Source organism: Perca fluviatilis, chromosome 4 (genome assembly GCF_010015445.1).
Source record: "Perca fluviatilis chromosome 4, GENO_Pfluv_1.0, whole genome shotgun sequence".
NCBI classification, from domain to species: Eukaryota; Metazoa; Chordata; class Actinopteri; order Perciformes; family Percidae; genus Perca; species Perca fluviatilis.
Window position 1 is genome coordinate 8,353,969 of NC_053115.1, and position 15,222 is coordinate 8,369,190.

At 42.5% G+C, this 15,222-nt stretch overlaps 1 protein-coding gene across 2 annotated transcripts; it reads right to left on the reverse strand.

Moving 5' to 3' along the window:
* Window positions 1-1,136: 1,136 nt before the first annotated feature.
* On the reverse strand, window positions 1,137-9,259 carry LOC120557703 (inositol hexakisphosphate kinase 2-like). Of its 2 annotated transcripts, XM_039798246.1 has the most exons (6): window positions 9,118-9,259; window positions 6,969-7,275; window positions 5,496-5,682; window positions 3,919-4,079; window positions 3,241-3,416; window positions 1,948-2,562 (listed from the first exon to the last, which is right to left on the reverse strand). In XM_039798246.1, the coding sequence occupies exons 2-6, from the start codon at window positions 7,252-7,254 to the stop codon at window positions 1,948-1,950; spliced, it is 1,425 nt and encodes a 474-aa protein (XP_039654180.1). In that variant the 5' UTR covers window positions 7,255-7,275; window positions 9,118-9,259. The 2 variants fall into 2 exon arrangements, with proteins under 2 accessions (XP_039654181.1, XP_039654180.1); XM_039798247.1 differs by lacking the exon at window positions 9,118-9,259 and having other exon boundaries at window positions 1,137-2,562; window positions 6,969-7,254.
* Window positions 9,260-15,222: the final 5,963 nt, after the last annotated feature.

Consider the following 15,222-nt stretch of genomic DNA (forward strand, 5'->3'; position numbering starts at 1 on the left):
TTTCACTTCTGAAATAACATACAATGTTCTGCACGTAGCCTAGCTAGGCTTACTGTAGGTTTTGGTATAAAATGTAGTATGTTAAAATGTAGTTAGGTCGAGCAGACAGTCCGAAACATTGCAAGCTCGCCTCAGCTCGCCTATAGATCAATACTTACTCAAGTGACACAAGTGACTTGCACAACCCGGATCAGTTTAGTGAGTGACTCAGAATAACCCAAATCCTTTAAAGGAATCGAGTTCGCCAGGCCTATTTCGCGCTGCCTCGCCCTGAAAAGTACGTCACCCGGATCGTTGGTCTGATTGGTTGAAGGACTATCAAATTGCATACAGAGTCATTTGAACTATGCCCATTGATCACGCCTTTTGTGCAGTAGAAAATACAGATTAATGTTCAATCTTAAAAAAATTTAGCTTGGTCTGGTGATAGCCACGCTAGTATGTGGCAGCAGTACAGAACATTCCAGAGAGAAGACACTGATGTGGTAATGGTCCGTGCTCTCTGTTGATGCAAGCCTGTCTGCTTAATAGCTCTTCTCCATGCCGACTGCCGGTACTCCTCGCATGACACAGAGCTTGTGACTCTGAGAGCAGATTGTTCAACTCCCCTCGGTCTGCCTTAGACTGGTTGGAGATGACCAGGACTGGCTGAGGCAGCCCAGAATGTCGTCATCCTCCACTCATGCCATACCAACCCGTCTCTATTTTAACATCCCTGCAACAGATACATTCTTCTAGACTGGCGGAAACAAGACTCTAAAGATGTGCTTGGGGAATCTTGTGTCATGGCTGCACTCAACATTACATTATAGGCCTCAGGCTTGGCATTTGCTCTAGTAATTTGCCTGCACAGCAGGTGGTAAGAGTGGACCTGCTCATATTAAATGCAGTCCTATCATACTTTCCAAGGTATTTGTAGAGATATGACTTATAGTCATTATGTGCTTGTGCTGACTCATGCTCAAAAAGCTGTCATTTGTGCACACACCCAGGGGATGACAGCCCATCCTGGATATTACATGAAATTGAATTGCTGCAAATTTTAAATTTCCCATAAGCAGGAAGTCTGTGGTTTCTTTCTTTAAGCTCCTGACCTCGTCAACAAGTAGCAGCACATATAAAAGAAGACACAGATGTTAACACAAACCCAAGTCTTTATTTTCCTCCCCAACAGACTGTGGACAACACATACATACAAGGTAGAGGTATTTAAACGTCAAATAACAATATTAATTAATGTCATTATCATAACATTAATAACACGGAATGTAGTACTCTTCATTCGCTTTCTTTTTTTAACTTTCAGTTTATTTTATGAAATATGTCAAATAAAGAAATAACTCTATATCATCTGTCCCTGATACTTATATGAATATAGTCTCTTTAAGTAAAGATGAACAGGGAAAGAAGGATGGCAGAATGAACAGGCAATAAAGAAGAATGGAGGGTGTGTGCTCACTACCTTTCCTCCCATCAGCTCTGTCCTGATATACGCTCTTTCACATTGCCCCATCCCAGTGTAAACACACAACAGAATGTGTTTGTGTGTGCAAAATGCTGACGCCTTCTTTGGAATCGGAAGTAAGAAAAACATTTCTACTGCCTCAAGACTTCAAACTTTTATTTGCTGCCAACCCTTTTGGTCACAACAGTGAACCGGGTTAAACAGAATGATGACAATGGGTAAATCACTGCATCAGTCACACAGATGTCTTGTCTAGGTTATGTGCAGGTCTCTTTTATATCCAAAAAAATGACACACACAACAGAAACATTCAGAAGCACCAATGGCAGAAACAGGAACTGGGTCCAATGAAAGGCCAGCTACAACAAGTCTGATTTTGAAGTGGAGAGGAGAAAACTCTCTCCGCTTCTGTAGTCCAGTCCTGTTCTGTGTTACTGTGCATCTGTGTCTGTGCATCTGTGTCTTGTGTGTCACGTCAGTCTTCAGTCTGTGCTGTGGCTCTCCAGCTCGGAGATGATGGTGATCAGGTTCTGAAGCCCAAAGATGTAGCCGCTGTCCAGGCCCTTGTACACCACGCTGTCCCCTTCGTAATGTCTGCAGGTAGTGTGGGCAAAATCTATCATTCTTACATCCACCAAGGGGCTACGGGGGCTTGAGCGGGACAAGCGAGCCTGGCTGACACCTGAGATCCCGCCACTGGTGCTGCCATCACTAGACGTGGAGGGTCTGCGAGGAAAACCAAGTGCACCTGCTTCTTCACCCACCTCCTCCTCTTCTTCCTCCTCCATTTCTGGTTCAGCCTCCACCTCCTCGTCCTCTTCTTCTTCGTCAGAGAGGCCGTCCTCAGTGCTTTTTTGGTGGGGTGCTCCGTCGTAGATAATGAGCAGGGAGCTGGAGTAGAAGCGATAGGATTCACAGGCTTCCAGGGCAGCTTGCACCTCTTGGAGCCTGTGCAGCACTGGGGCGAAGAGTTCGCGTCGTAGACGGTGTCCACTGTGAAAGAACTGGAACAAAGCTTCTTTGAAGTCTGGCACGGTCAGCCTGCGGCCATGAAACTTGTTCATGAACATCAGCTGGCCCGTGTCATACTGGTACACCTGAAGGGATGGAGAGACATAGAGGGGTTTGAAAAGTAGAGAAGGAATAGTGACTAGGTCTATAACACCCACAATTAGTTTTACAACAAGGTTTTGTGTCTTATTCATATTTTTTCCTAGTTTCTGCTTAAATAATCATGGCAGTGAAGGAAAAAGGAACAAGTATTCCAAAATGTACAGATCCACTGTTTTGATTGGTCATCGTCAGAGATGTTGAACAGAGGTTCCATTGTTCTCAAATAGTTAATGGCCAGTGGGTGACCTTTACTGATTTAATGGCCAAAGACAAATCTTACTGCCATTTGGTGCTTGACAGGTACTAATTTCAGGCCTTTGTTGCAGGGTAGATTCATAAACAATACATGGTAGTCAGGTTATTAAAGAAATAGATCCAAAATAAGACAAAAAAGATGTAATGTGTTAATTACAGAGCTTAAGAGGTGCTGGTAGTAGTTAGACAGAGCCAGGCTGGCTGTTTCCCCCAGTTTCCAGTTTTGCCCTAAGCTAGGGTGACCAGTTGCTGGCTATAGCCTTATATTAAAACAGATTAGAGAGTGGTATAGATCTTCTCATTTCAACTCTTCACCAGAAAGTCAATAAGCGATTTCCCAAAATGTCTAGCTATTCCTTTAAGACAAAGCCATAAACACTAAAGCCAGTGTTGGAATCAAAGCCCACCTGCATGCCAGAGAGGCAGACTCCTATTACGGGTGCTGTGCTGTTCTCACACTTGCGCATCTTCCTGGCCTTTTTCTCCTCCGTGACCTCGTCTCCATACTGTTGTGTGCCCATTTTCACGTCCAACACACACGGCAAAGTGTGGCGCCACGTCAGATTCTCCAGCAGGATGAATTCTGGTAAACTGAGTCAAGGAGGCCAGAGTCAAAAAGCCGTGGCCTTCTTCTACCCTAATCAGCTTACAACATACAACTGCTCGACATGTTTAGATAAAAAAAAAACGTGTACATCTAAGCTTTTCCTTCCACAGGTTTCACTGCATTCACATGAATGCTATAATCCTTACAGTACTGACTCTACAGGAAAGTCACAGCAAAATAAAGGAACTAATGGGAGGGATTTGGAAGCACAACTCCACGAGGCAAAGACTTTGATAGCTAGACATTGTATTAGATAACAGGCACCAGGTGCATGCTGGAGCCTCTGATTATCATGTATACTATTCAACTGCATGTAAATAGGCAGGTGTTGAGGTGTCCTTGTGGCTCAGTTGGCTGGGGCGCATGCCATGTCCCTGGAACCACTGAACAATAATCCTGTCTAGTTCCACTGTGATATGGAAAATTGCCAAAATAGGAAGAAGAAAAACAGTGTAGTTCTCAGTCAGTGAAAGGATACTGTATTGGTTGCAGTGCATAGCCTCCTCTTTTAACTTCTGCAGGTGCTGCTGTTGAAGTGTGACGGTCCAGGGTTTTTGTTTGAGCTGTGGTACAGCATTACTGTGACTGCGCTCCAGTCTGTAGTAGAACACCTCGGCCTCCTCCTCCAGTTTGTGAACACTGGACGGCAGACGGAGAGAACATCATTAGTTTTAGGCACACACAAAAAAACAAAACAGACTCATTATCTGCTTGTGTATGTGGTTAAAGCTTTAGTGCGTAACTTTTGAATATTAATGAACTTCCGTTACATTTAAGTCATGTATTTGTAGACACATGTCTTTGTTCTATATATTTCCTGTTTGTAACTCACTTCTGGTTAGTCACCCTGAAGAAAGCCTGTGGCAGCAACACGTTGGTGCGTATTTTTTATGCTATGCCATCAATAAAGGCTTTTTAAAGCAACACTAGAGAACTTTTCCCGCTTCGGTCCCCCTACAGGTTGGAAGCGGAATTGTCCATTACATTACATTATGCAAGTTTGCCGGATCGGGTAGCGGATCTGTAGTTCGAATGAACTGGACAATGTAATGTAACGGACAATTCTGCTTCCAACCTGTAGGGGGACCGAAGCGGGAAAAGTTCTCAAGTGTTGCTTTAATATTTTCATCAACAAGAGTGCCTTGGTTTTCATGCTGTTCTGATACCATTGCCAAATAAGTTGATACAAAGCTAATTAGAACTATCAGCTCCACAAAACGCTCTCTGTATTTGTCAGTATGGCTATGTTTAGAAAATGGTGTCGTCAGGCCAATTTCGCGCGCAGAAAATCGAGCACATATAATTACCTCTTCTGAAGAGTCCATCATGTTTTTTTAAATCCTCCATGTCCTCCTTGGTTACAAGCAACTGGGTAGAGGAGGGGGGGAAGGCTTGTGTCATGTGGATGCGCCAACATTTTTGTTGTCATTACTTATAATTCCTCATGGGGGAGACAGAAATTACGCACTATAGCTTTAAAGTAGTCTATTTATGTGGATAGTAGAGCATAAAACAAGAGGGCAGCAATGATATATTGGATATAAAGAAGAACCCAGTGGAATAGTGTCTTTCACGATCATCCTTCCAAAACATTTAAAATCAACCTTGTCATATATTTTGCCGTCAACCAGTATCAGCCTTCCAGCCGTTCCGCCACTCCCAGGGCTGACTAAGTTTTGGGTTTGTGTATATGCATGGACATGAATCTATTGCAGTTATGTAACCCTGACGCTGTGATCCTCTCTCTAACTGCCAAGGCCAAGGATCAGCCTTTAACAGTTAGAGCCTTTTATGCCTTAAGCTGGATGTGTAAGTCAATGTGCGTGTCGATTTATGAGTCTTCAGACTAAATACAGTTGTCTTTACCATTCGTGGAAAACTAAAGATTGTTTTAAATACAGTACATCATGGTTGGTTCTGAAGTGATCAATGCATTATCTTTAATTTAATTATTAATAAAATTTACATTAGCCTTGATTTAAGTGTGAAAGTGCCTCACTTTGCCCTTGCCTGTTGATGCATTGACTACCCCTTACTTTATCTCTTTCATCTCACCTCTTGTCTTTGTCTTCACAAGAGTGGCGGCTTTGGCCATCTTTGATGTGATTTTCGCCGTCCACAAGCGACGAGGATGCCATCATTTCCCCCCACATGAGATCTACTGCTGGGTCACTCTTGAGGGGGTAAGCAATGAGGCAAAGGTTTCCTTCTTCATCCTCCTCAAAGCTCACTGACACCACACCTGAGAGCAGGACATAGAGGGAAACAGAAAGACACCTGTTAGACACGTGTGTCATGGAGCAGTGAAGAGAATACATCTCTCATAAAGAATCAAAGCACAATAAAGCTGCCAATAAAGAGAAAACAAGCTCTAAAGTGCTAAGAATCTCTTATTCACATCTTGCTGCTTTTTTGAGTACTTTGGGTCTACATCCACATCTCTTTAAGACATCTGTCCTAACAATACCTGGACAAAACTATAACGGGACGGAACAGAGATAGTGAGCTATAAAAGCAACACAGAAAAGGACAGAATGAAAGAACAATCAATCAATATTGATATGCAGGCAGTGGGTTGTAATTTGTATACACAAAAACAGACCGTGCTTTTAAGTAGGTCTAATGCTAAAAAGTAACATAGAGAAGATAACAGCTCAAACACAAATGACAGAAGGCTACAAAATGTAAGTTCTATTTGTTACCAAAAATTCTATAATATATTTAACAAACAGATATGAGAGTGCATAGATTTTCTCATCTAACTCTCCACCAGAAAGTCAATCTCACACAAAATGATGAGCAGTATACAGTACAAAAAATATGATGCTAGTCAACAGGCTTCAGCTATAGATGAAGAGCACAACAAGTAATAGTCAACAGGATAGCAAAGGTTTGCCAGAGCTTGTTTGTATCATAAACAGTCTATCCTCCCCATGGTGTTTCCATAATATGGCTAAAGAAGGAGGAAAAATAAGGTGAAGGCGAGGAGGACTGAGATTGTAAGTAAAAAATAAGGATAAAGAGAAGAAACTGCTGAAATGAAGGCACGGTTGCCAGAAAATATTAACAGCAAAGCAACGGAAAGGGAAAATAGAAAATATGAGGCTGATTTAACATCAGTGGCTGTGTTCGTGCCGATGTTGACCTTTTCAGATGACCTCATAGTGGATTTCCAGAAAAAGAATTGGGGGCAAGCCTGACTTACCTGTGTTAGTACAGCCTCCTACAAACAGGACATCACAACTGGCTGGCCTGTTTGTAGGAGGCCCACTTGCAGTCTCAGCTGCAGCACCCTGTGGTACAATTTGGCACGGACTGTCGTCGAGCACAGAGAAACAACACTTGAGCAGAAGCAGGGAGCTCTTTTTTCCTAAAAATCTAAAAATGTACACTTTACACACAACCTGCAAAACTTAATTTCCCACCTGATTTGCACATAGAGCAGTGAAATAAATAAAGAGATATGCATAACAACACAACAAAACACAACAGCCACAACACAGGTTAGGAAAGGTTAGTTTGCATTACCTCTATACTGGGGGATGAACTTCCTCATGGAAGCAGGCACACATTTGTAGAACTGATGTTCGCGGGGTATGAGGGGTTTGCAGATGGTCTGCTCCCCGAGGCTCAAGACGCAGCAATGTCCCCCCACCTGGTGTAGGAAGGGCTCAAGCATCACTCCTTTCTCCATGTAGCACTGCTGGTGCTGCAGCTGGTTCTGCTGCTGCTGCTGCTGTTGCTGTTGCTGTTGCTGTTGCTTTTGCTCTAAATCCATGGCCTTCTGGGCCTGAGCCTCCACAGCCGGACCCATCCCCTCGCCCTGACCACACTACTGTGGGCATCAGGACAGGAAGGAGGAAATAGAAGAGAAACAATAAAACGCCAAGTTTGAGTGGATATTTAATTCCTTTTTAATTCCTTGTCTGGCAGTTCTTGTAGCTGAGTAGAAACAGAAAGCCACAGACAGTCCTCTATACGCTGAGGTTTGGACTAGTGCTGCAGCAGCAGATAAAGCAAACAGAGACAGATCCTGCTTGTGCCTACACTTGAGACTGAATGCTCTCTCTGATAGCTGGCTCTCCACTGGTAAAGCGCTCACACTGGGCCCACCCTCATCACAAGCAATCCTCCAATCAGGAGCACCCAAAGCAGGCTGTTGGGTGGTAACCCATCCAGGGAAAGGAGCAAGCAAACAAAGACAGGGCTGGGAGGGGGGTGTCTGGGGGGAAGGGAGAGAGGAAAGAAAAAGAAAAACAAGGAGGAAGGACAAAGCTGAACCCATTTTCTCTCGGTGACAGTTTTTTAACAACCTAACATAACAAGCATCACGATTTCTTCATATAATTATAATTATTTCATTTTGCATGTGTGTTTGATAAAAAAAAAAAAAAAATTAAATAATGTAAAAACATCAAGCACTATATACACGTGACTTCCTGGCCCCTGCCTAAGTCATTTTCTTATTTGTTGCAAGAACTAATTATGAAAGATTCTTCACCTGCAATACATTGAAATATTTGGTCATATTCCTGGTTAAAAAGTGGGATATGCCAAGAATAACTATTCTAAAAATAACACAAGTCTACAGACCCATACATTTCAATTTAATTTAGAACTGACCCGAATGCTTCGATCGTTTCCATGGTTATCAACGTCAGAATCAGTCTTCGAATGCTGTGTTCTTTTCTCTTTTAAAATATTAGCCTATATTATTTAATGTGTCATCCCCAAATATTCAGAATAGCCCATTAAATTAGAAATAGTAATCCAACATTATTCATTTATATTCATCTACATTTATTATTATAAATGGTTATTCTCAGACGTATTGCTGTTTGTTGTGTGTGTAGTTTCTTCTATGACAGCAACAAGATTCAAAGTCACACTTTTTTTGGAACATAAACTACAGCAAAGCTGATTCATTGATAATTGGCGATTTAAAATCGAACCCAGTTTACGACACGTGCATGTTTTGGCTTGTAAATATGGGCAATCTGCAGCCCCTTGAGAACATCAGCACTATTGCGAGAATATCTTGCTAAGACCCCACAGAAAGGACCAGAAAACAAAACTGGACCCATCTTCATTGCAGGGACTGTACATGCTACACACAAAGCCACCATTCAGACCATAACTGGCCAGAATGAGAGTACGTCAACTGGGTCGATGTTTCATCGTATCAAGGCTACGGCAGCGCCAGAGGGCTTTACAGCACATTCAGGCATCCTACAAATGTGATCGGCAGATATGTCTGTATTAACGATGGTTGGTGAGGGTGAGGGGAGGGGAGTGCAGGAAGGAAGTGCTGGTGAGGTCTGTCTTTTGCCCATGTGTGGCAACGGACATCGGAAGAGGAGGCTAATATGAAGTTGGTGAGTGAATTTAGATATAGATTAGAGGGGAACCTGAAAGGAAAAATAACAAAGAGCACACACACACACACACACACACACAAATATATTTGGCTAGGTTGCATAGTTCTTACTTCAAAACAAACAATCTACTCCTCTATACATAAATGTCTTTAATAAATGTTATGTGCATGCTCAGTGTTTTTCATGGTTCTGAGAACTAGTTTGTTGTTTGTTTTTGTACTGCTGACCTACTTCAAAAGCCTTAAAAGATTAAGGATGAGACAAGTAATCTGAATGAGGTGGCTTGAGTGTGGATTTACCTGGACCGATTTAGGCGGTGTCCAAGGAGAGACGTGCGTAATCACATCGACTTAAATTCATGCCTGCAGAACACTCAGAAGCCATGAAGATCACACATGCAGTCAGGCAGAAACAGAGCAACACATGCACAAAAAAATCAAATACAAAACACAAAAACAATTAATCCCTGCAAAAACACGTAAAGATCTACCTCTGCTGGCGTGGCGCAGTGCAGTGGAGAAAGGCTGATCTTACCTGTGCGGTGATTTGCGGGGTCATTTTCCAGACTGATCTCCTCACATGACATCACACCAGATAAACCCGCTAACCAAATGCTCATGGGTCACTAAACACCTAAGCCCCCACTAAAAATACCACATGATGTAGGTAATTCAGGCTGTGGACTAGCTATTAATAAACAGTTTGCTGCATGCCAAATGCAAGAGACAAATAAACACAGGGATCATACAGAGGGGAAACAATTCACTGGCTGCCACCACAGGCCAAGAGGACAGATATTGAAGTGGAAAAAAACTCACTTGTCAAAACATCTTTGCCCTCAAAGGGTAAGCTATTCAGGGTAATCTAAAATATTTTATCGCTTGCTTATGTTCTTACTTCAGTCTTCAAATACACCATTAAAGCTGGGGAAGCCAAAATATTCCATAATAACCTTTCAGCCTATTGTAATTCAAGTGTTCTGAGAGAAAACTAGACTTCTGCACCTCCTCTTGCCTGTGACGGGAGACTTTTGCCAAGCACAGATCATTTCAGAGAGAGGGCATTCCTGCCAACCATAGCCAAAATAGAATGGCATCGGGATCAAAATCACGATCGGGACGATTTAAATTAACGACTAGTACTCCATTATATATACTATAAGTGCATTTTCTTTTTAAAGATTATTTTTTGGCATTTTAGGCCTTTATTTATATAGGACAGCTGAAGACATGAAAGGGGGAATGACATAATGGGGGCTACATGTCAGAGTCAAACCCGTGGCCACTGCGTCGAGGAGTAAACCTCTATATATGGGTGCCTGCTCTACCAGGTGAGCTACCCAGGCGCCCATAAGTGCATTTTTTTGTCTCTAGATTGATAACAGACATGCCATTTAGACCCGGTACAGTTATATACTGCTGGATTCAGCGCAGTCATAACATTCAAGCAAACTCTGATTGGCATTTCTGCCAAAGATGCCTTAAATGAAATGAATGCATTCATATTTGATAATTCAGCTTATCGCACTTATGTGTTCGTAGCACTGTATTGTCTCAAGGCATAAAGATAGTCACATTCTATTTTTCATACATTCAGACCTTGCCCACTGTCACACCAAATTTGGGATCAATCAGAGCCTGACTTATGAAATGACTTGAGTTCAAGAGTATCAAATCCCATTCGGTCTGGTTATACTTATTATGTATGTATGTATGTCCATCTATTTAATGTATGAGGTGTGTCACAATATCTGTCAGTTTACGTCGGTTACATAATTGGGGACCTTGACATAGTTGTATCATATGTCAACAACACTTTATGTATGTGTATGTGTGGTGTGTGTGTATGTATGTTTGTGTGTGTGTGTGTGTGTGTGTATTTTCTCAACTCCAAAGTGTGTCAACTCTTGGCATCCACCACCCTACCTCAGGTGACTGAATGGAGGGAGGGATGCACATATCCTTTAGCACGTTGGCACATCTCTCACACCATTATACACAAATATAAAAACCTACCATAAATAACAGCACTCATACACCTTATTCTGTAGTATTTTAAGCTGGGCACTGACATAAACACAATGGCATACCCTCAGTGTCTCCAGACCAAAGCTCTTTCCAGACACTCCTTTCATTGTTGTGCATAGCCAAACAGAATTTAGATGCAGCAATGTTTTACCAAGAAAGGACAGAGCCATAGTCATAAAAGATAAAAAAGACAAAAAAGAAAAATAGGAAGACTGGATGAAGTAAGATTGGGACACCAAAGAATAGACTGCAGGAAAGGTGAAGCTATGGTTTGAAACCTAAAATCCTCATATTAAAAGAAATGTGATCATTGCTGTGAGAAGATAAGCAACTGCTTCATCCAGGACACCCAATACTGTAAATCAACTCAGCATGCAAAGGTCCCCTGCGGACTTCTACCTAGATTAATATTAATCCTTGGAAAAAGACCGCACACGTGCAAAGACATAATACGGTAATATAAGGCTCTAAGTCGGAGTACAGTTACAGCAACTAGAGGCTGCAAACTGACCTACTGAAATACATGCACATACTCTCAACATGCACGAACAAATGCAAGTAAGCATGCCCAAACACGCCATGTCACATAAATGGATAGACACCTGAAAGTTAGTAAATCTATTTATCGTGACAGAAATTAGAGACGCTTGGGGCTAAGACACGAGTCTTATGTGCTACCGTGATACTCTGCTGGATGGTTCGACTCTGCTGTTCAGTCTGTTTGCAGTGCAGGCTGCCTCTGACTCGGAAACATACAGTCCTATAACCAGGATAGGAAATAATCTGTCACCTGCAAAATGCTTGCAGGTGTAAGATCTTGTTCATTTAGCCCTTAATGGACTTGCTTTATGTGGTAATTTAACCCAATATAAATTTGATGATGCATAGCAAGCTACTTTCTTTTTTAACTCCTTATATACTGTATATCAGTTATTTATTATCCAAAGCAAATACATATAGAGCTATTTTAGTGACATTATTCCAAATCATTTATTGGAAAGCAAATATGGCACAACTAGAGATTCCACAACATGATTCCTATAATTACTGTGGCACCCACTGCTCAAAATGTAGGAAGAAGTAGTGTGGCCGTATGGTGGAGGTTTTATGTGGTATGCAGCATTGCAAAAGAGGGTGACTGGGAAGAGTCATAAAGCTCCATGGTAGCACAAGTAAGAAAAAAGTGGGGGAGATTTATAGTAAGGTCTGTGATCAAATGCATAGTGTGTTTAAAGTCTGTGTGGGTAGGGACTTTGGCGGGTGATACAAAGCAGTGTGGGCTGTGTTGGCAGTAGTGCAGTGTGTTACTGTACCACTAGTCTCGCTTTGCCAGACCATCCACACGCTGCGGAGCGGAGCAGTGTCTGGCTAGTCCACATACCATTCCGGGATGGGAGAAAAATGTGCTCTGGTTTATTGGCATTTCTTTAAACCAATCACAATCGTACGCACAGAGCCGCTGCAAAATAGTTGTGCTAGAGAAAAATCAGATTGGACAGATAGTCTAGCTAGCTGTCTCAATTTACCATGCAGAGATCTGAGAAGCAGTCAACAATAGTCTTCATAAATCCACCGGAGTTTAAAATTCCTTTCGACATTTTCCGAAGGAAACAGAAAAGACATGCATTCGGCGGAATTTCCTGCGACACTGGAGCAATCCTGTAAGTGGAACGTCAAGTATATATGGTGCGTTCTTTTTGTCCACCGAAGTCGATCTACGAGTCGTTTTCCGGAGTTACAAGCCGGAAGTTACAAAAAGAACGCCCCCGAGGTCGTATATACGACTCGTCAAGTCGCCTGAACTCAGAGGACCCCGAGTTCACTTTCAAAGATGGCTACGTCGTGCATCACACGTAGTAAACATTGTGGTTTTCTACAATTTTAAGCACTTTTGTCTTTGTTGTAACCAAATGAAGAAGTTGTACACATAGTTCTGTATACTGCTACCTATAGGCATGTCGCTACAGTCTTATGAGTTAAATACCGCCTAATTAGTTATTTTGTAGCTTGTGCAGCTGAAATTGGCTAGAGACGCTTGGTTGCTAAATGACAACAATGGCGGAGTCTTGAGCAGAAAGCAGAGCTAATCCACCACAATAAGCGCTTCATCTAACTATAAATCGAGGAACATCTCTGCATATGTACATATGTCTTTCAAACGATCCCGCATGCGCTGCTCTATGAGCCTCTGTACAGCAGTGAGGGCGGGGCATGTTGCTAAGTTAGCGACTTTGTCGCTAATTACATTTAGCAACTTTTCAGACATTCCTAACGACATTTGAGGGTCTTTTAAAGTTATTACATGCTGTCTCAGCTACTGGTTAGCCGAATTAGCTGTAAGCTAAACTAACGTTAGCTTGGCTGTCGACCGGAAGCGTGGAACAGATCGTGCAGTGTCGTAAATCCTCGTACAACAGCGCATGCGTGAACATTTTGCGCATGTGCAGAATGGATCGTGCAGGCAAAACGGATCGTGTACCGACAGATGTCTCATAACAACAACAATGGCGGACTACATGCTTGTGTTCCTGCTGGAGAAGATGGGTTACTAGGGCAAAATATACTGTCTGTTTGTATACAGTGTGCAAGCTTTATGCGCATGCTCCGCCTCTTCTCCGTTTTTTGGTGAATTTCTGTAGCAGAAACAGCGCCACCTATAGGCCTGGAATATGAAGTAGCGTGCTGAATATTCTTGAAACGATGCCAGGGAAGACGGGGGAAAAAAAGATCGTTTTGGTACGTGTGGACATGGCCTTAATTTCCTGGAAAAATAATTGGTCTCAACGTGCACTTTTTACGTCATAGTGCTCCCCATTACCAACAGTCCACTGAAGTACCCCCCATTAACCTCTCATCCATCAGTTATGTTAAAATCAAGATACCTCTCGGACTCTCCTCTTGTCACGCTGTCTCTTTTTCTCCTGAGGTTAAGTTCTGTACCTGGATAGTGAGCAGTCCCGGTGATACATAAGCAGGGTAGTGGAGAGGGCACAGCAAGTCCTAGGGTTTGGGGTGCTGGGCCTGATGATGGCTTCTGAGTGGGTGCTGATAGGAAAAGCTTGACCTTGTTCCAGTATGATGATTGAACACCTGAGGCCCACAGAGAGACAGAAAGTAAGGACAGCTAAATGATGTAGAGTGGAAAGGTTCTGCGGCCTCTTCTATGTAAAACTGGACATTTAGACATTTATTCTGGACACTAATTCCCCAAGATAGTTTGAAAAATAAAAAAAAGATTAACTGAATAGTGGAAGGTGTAGCGACCGGAGAACTGAGAAGCCATAGGGTACAGAATTACCCGTCAGACCTTCGAAGGTATGATGCAACATGTATTTTATGAGACATGGACATGCTGATGAAACTCCAACAGAAGCTCGGGCTGTGATTTCTAAATCAGACCGAGAGTCTATTCCTCTGATGACCTTCTTGTGAGGCATTTATGTCTTAACACAGAGCATACCAACTTTCTGTCCAAATCCATCTACAATGTTCAACCCCTCACTTATCTCAGAGCCAGGACAATATTTGACATTTAGATGGACATAGCTGGTGTTACAATATAGTGGATCATAAAGGACCGGCTTATTTTTACCCACTGGACGTTTGGATCCACAGCGATCCATATTCCCATCTGCACCTCCCAGTCCAATACTTATATAACACTAACATGACCTGGCCTAGTAAAACAAATGAGGAAGACTGGAGGCAGAGAGGAAGAAAAAAAATGAGTAAAGCAGTGAATTACGGAGGGTGAGTTGCAGACAAGTGAGAGTCCAGAGAGGTCCTTGTCTACCTGAAGCTCAAATGCCATTAGCCTGGTTTGGTGTGCTTCAAGGACAACTGGTGCTGGGCTCTGTCTACCTGCAAAACACAAAGAGACGCATGAACACCACTTCAGAGTTATGACTGCATATGTTGTTGAACAAAAGGTCAACAGGGTTAAAGACACACACACAGACAGACACACAAACAAAACCAACCCCCCAAATAGAAACTGTTGTTTCCATGCCACTGACCTCTTCTACCATAACAGTGTTTCTGCCAGAGTTGCTTAAGTGCATTTCTCCAGAGGCCAACCCCACAACTTAACTTGTAATGTGTCAGTGACCAATTAGAATTCACTCTGCCTAACTCTCTCATGCCGGGTAGTAACAGAACCTAAAACACAGCGCATGCACAAACATACATGAGTAGTGTCAGACAAGGCATGAAAGGTGCATGTGTGCACACAGATTGAGGGCAGTCAGGCACAAACATTTCAGAAATAAATCTGATGTCTGACTAATCAAATGCAGCAAAATGATGGGAACACTGAGGCAGTAATTCTCTGAATGTTCAACTCAACAGGGAAATACTATTGACAAAAATAGATAAAAG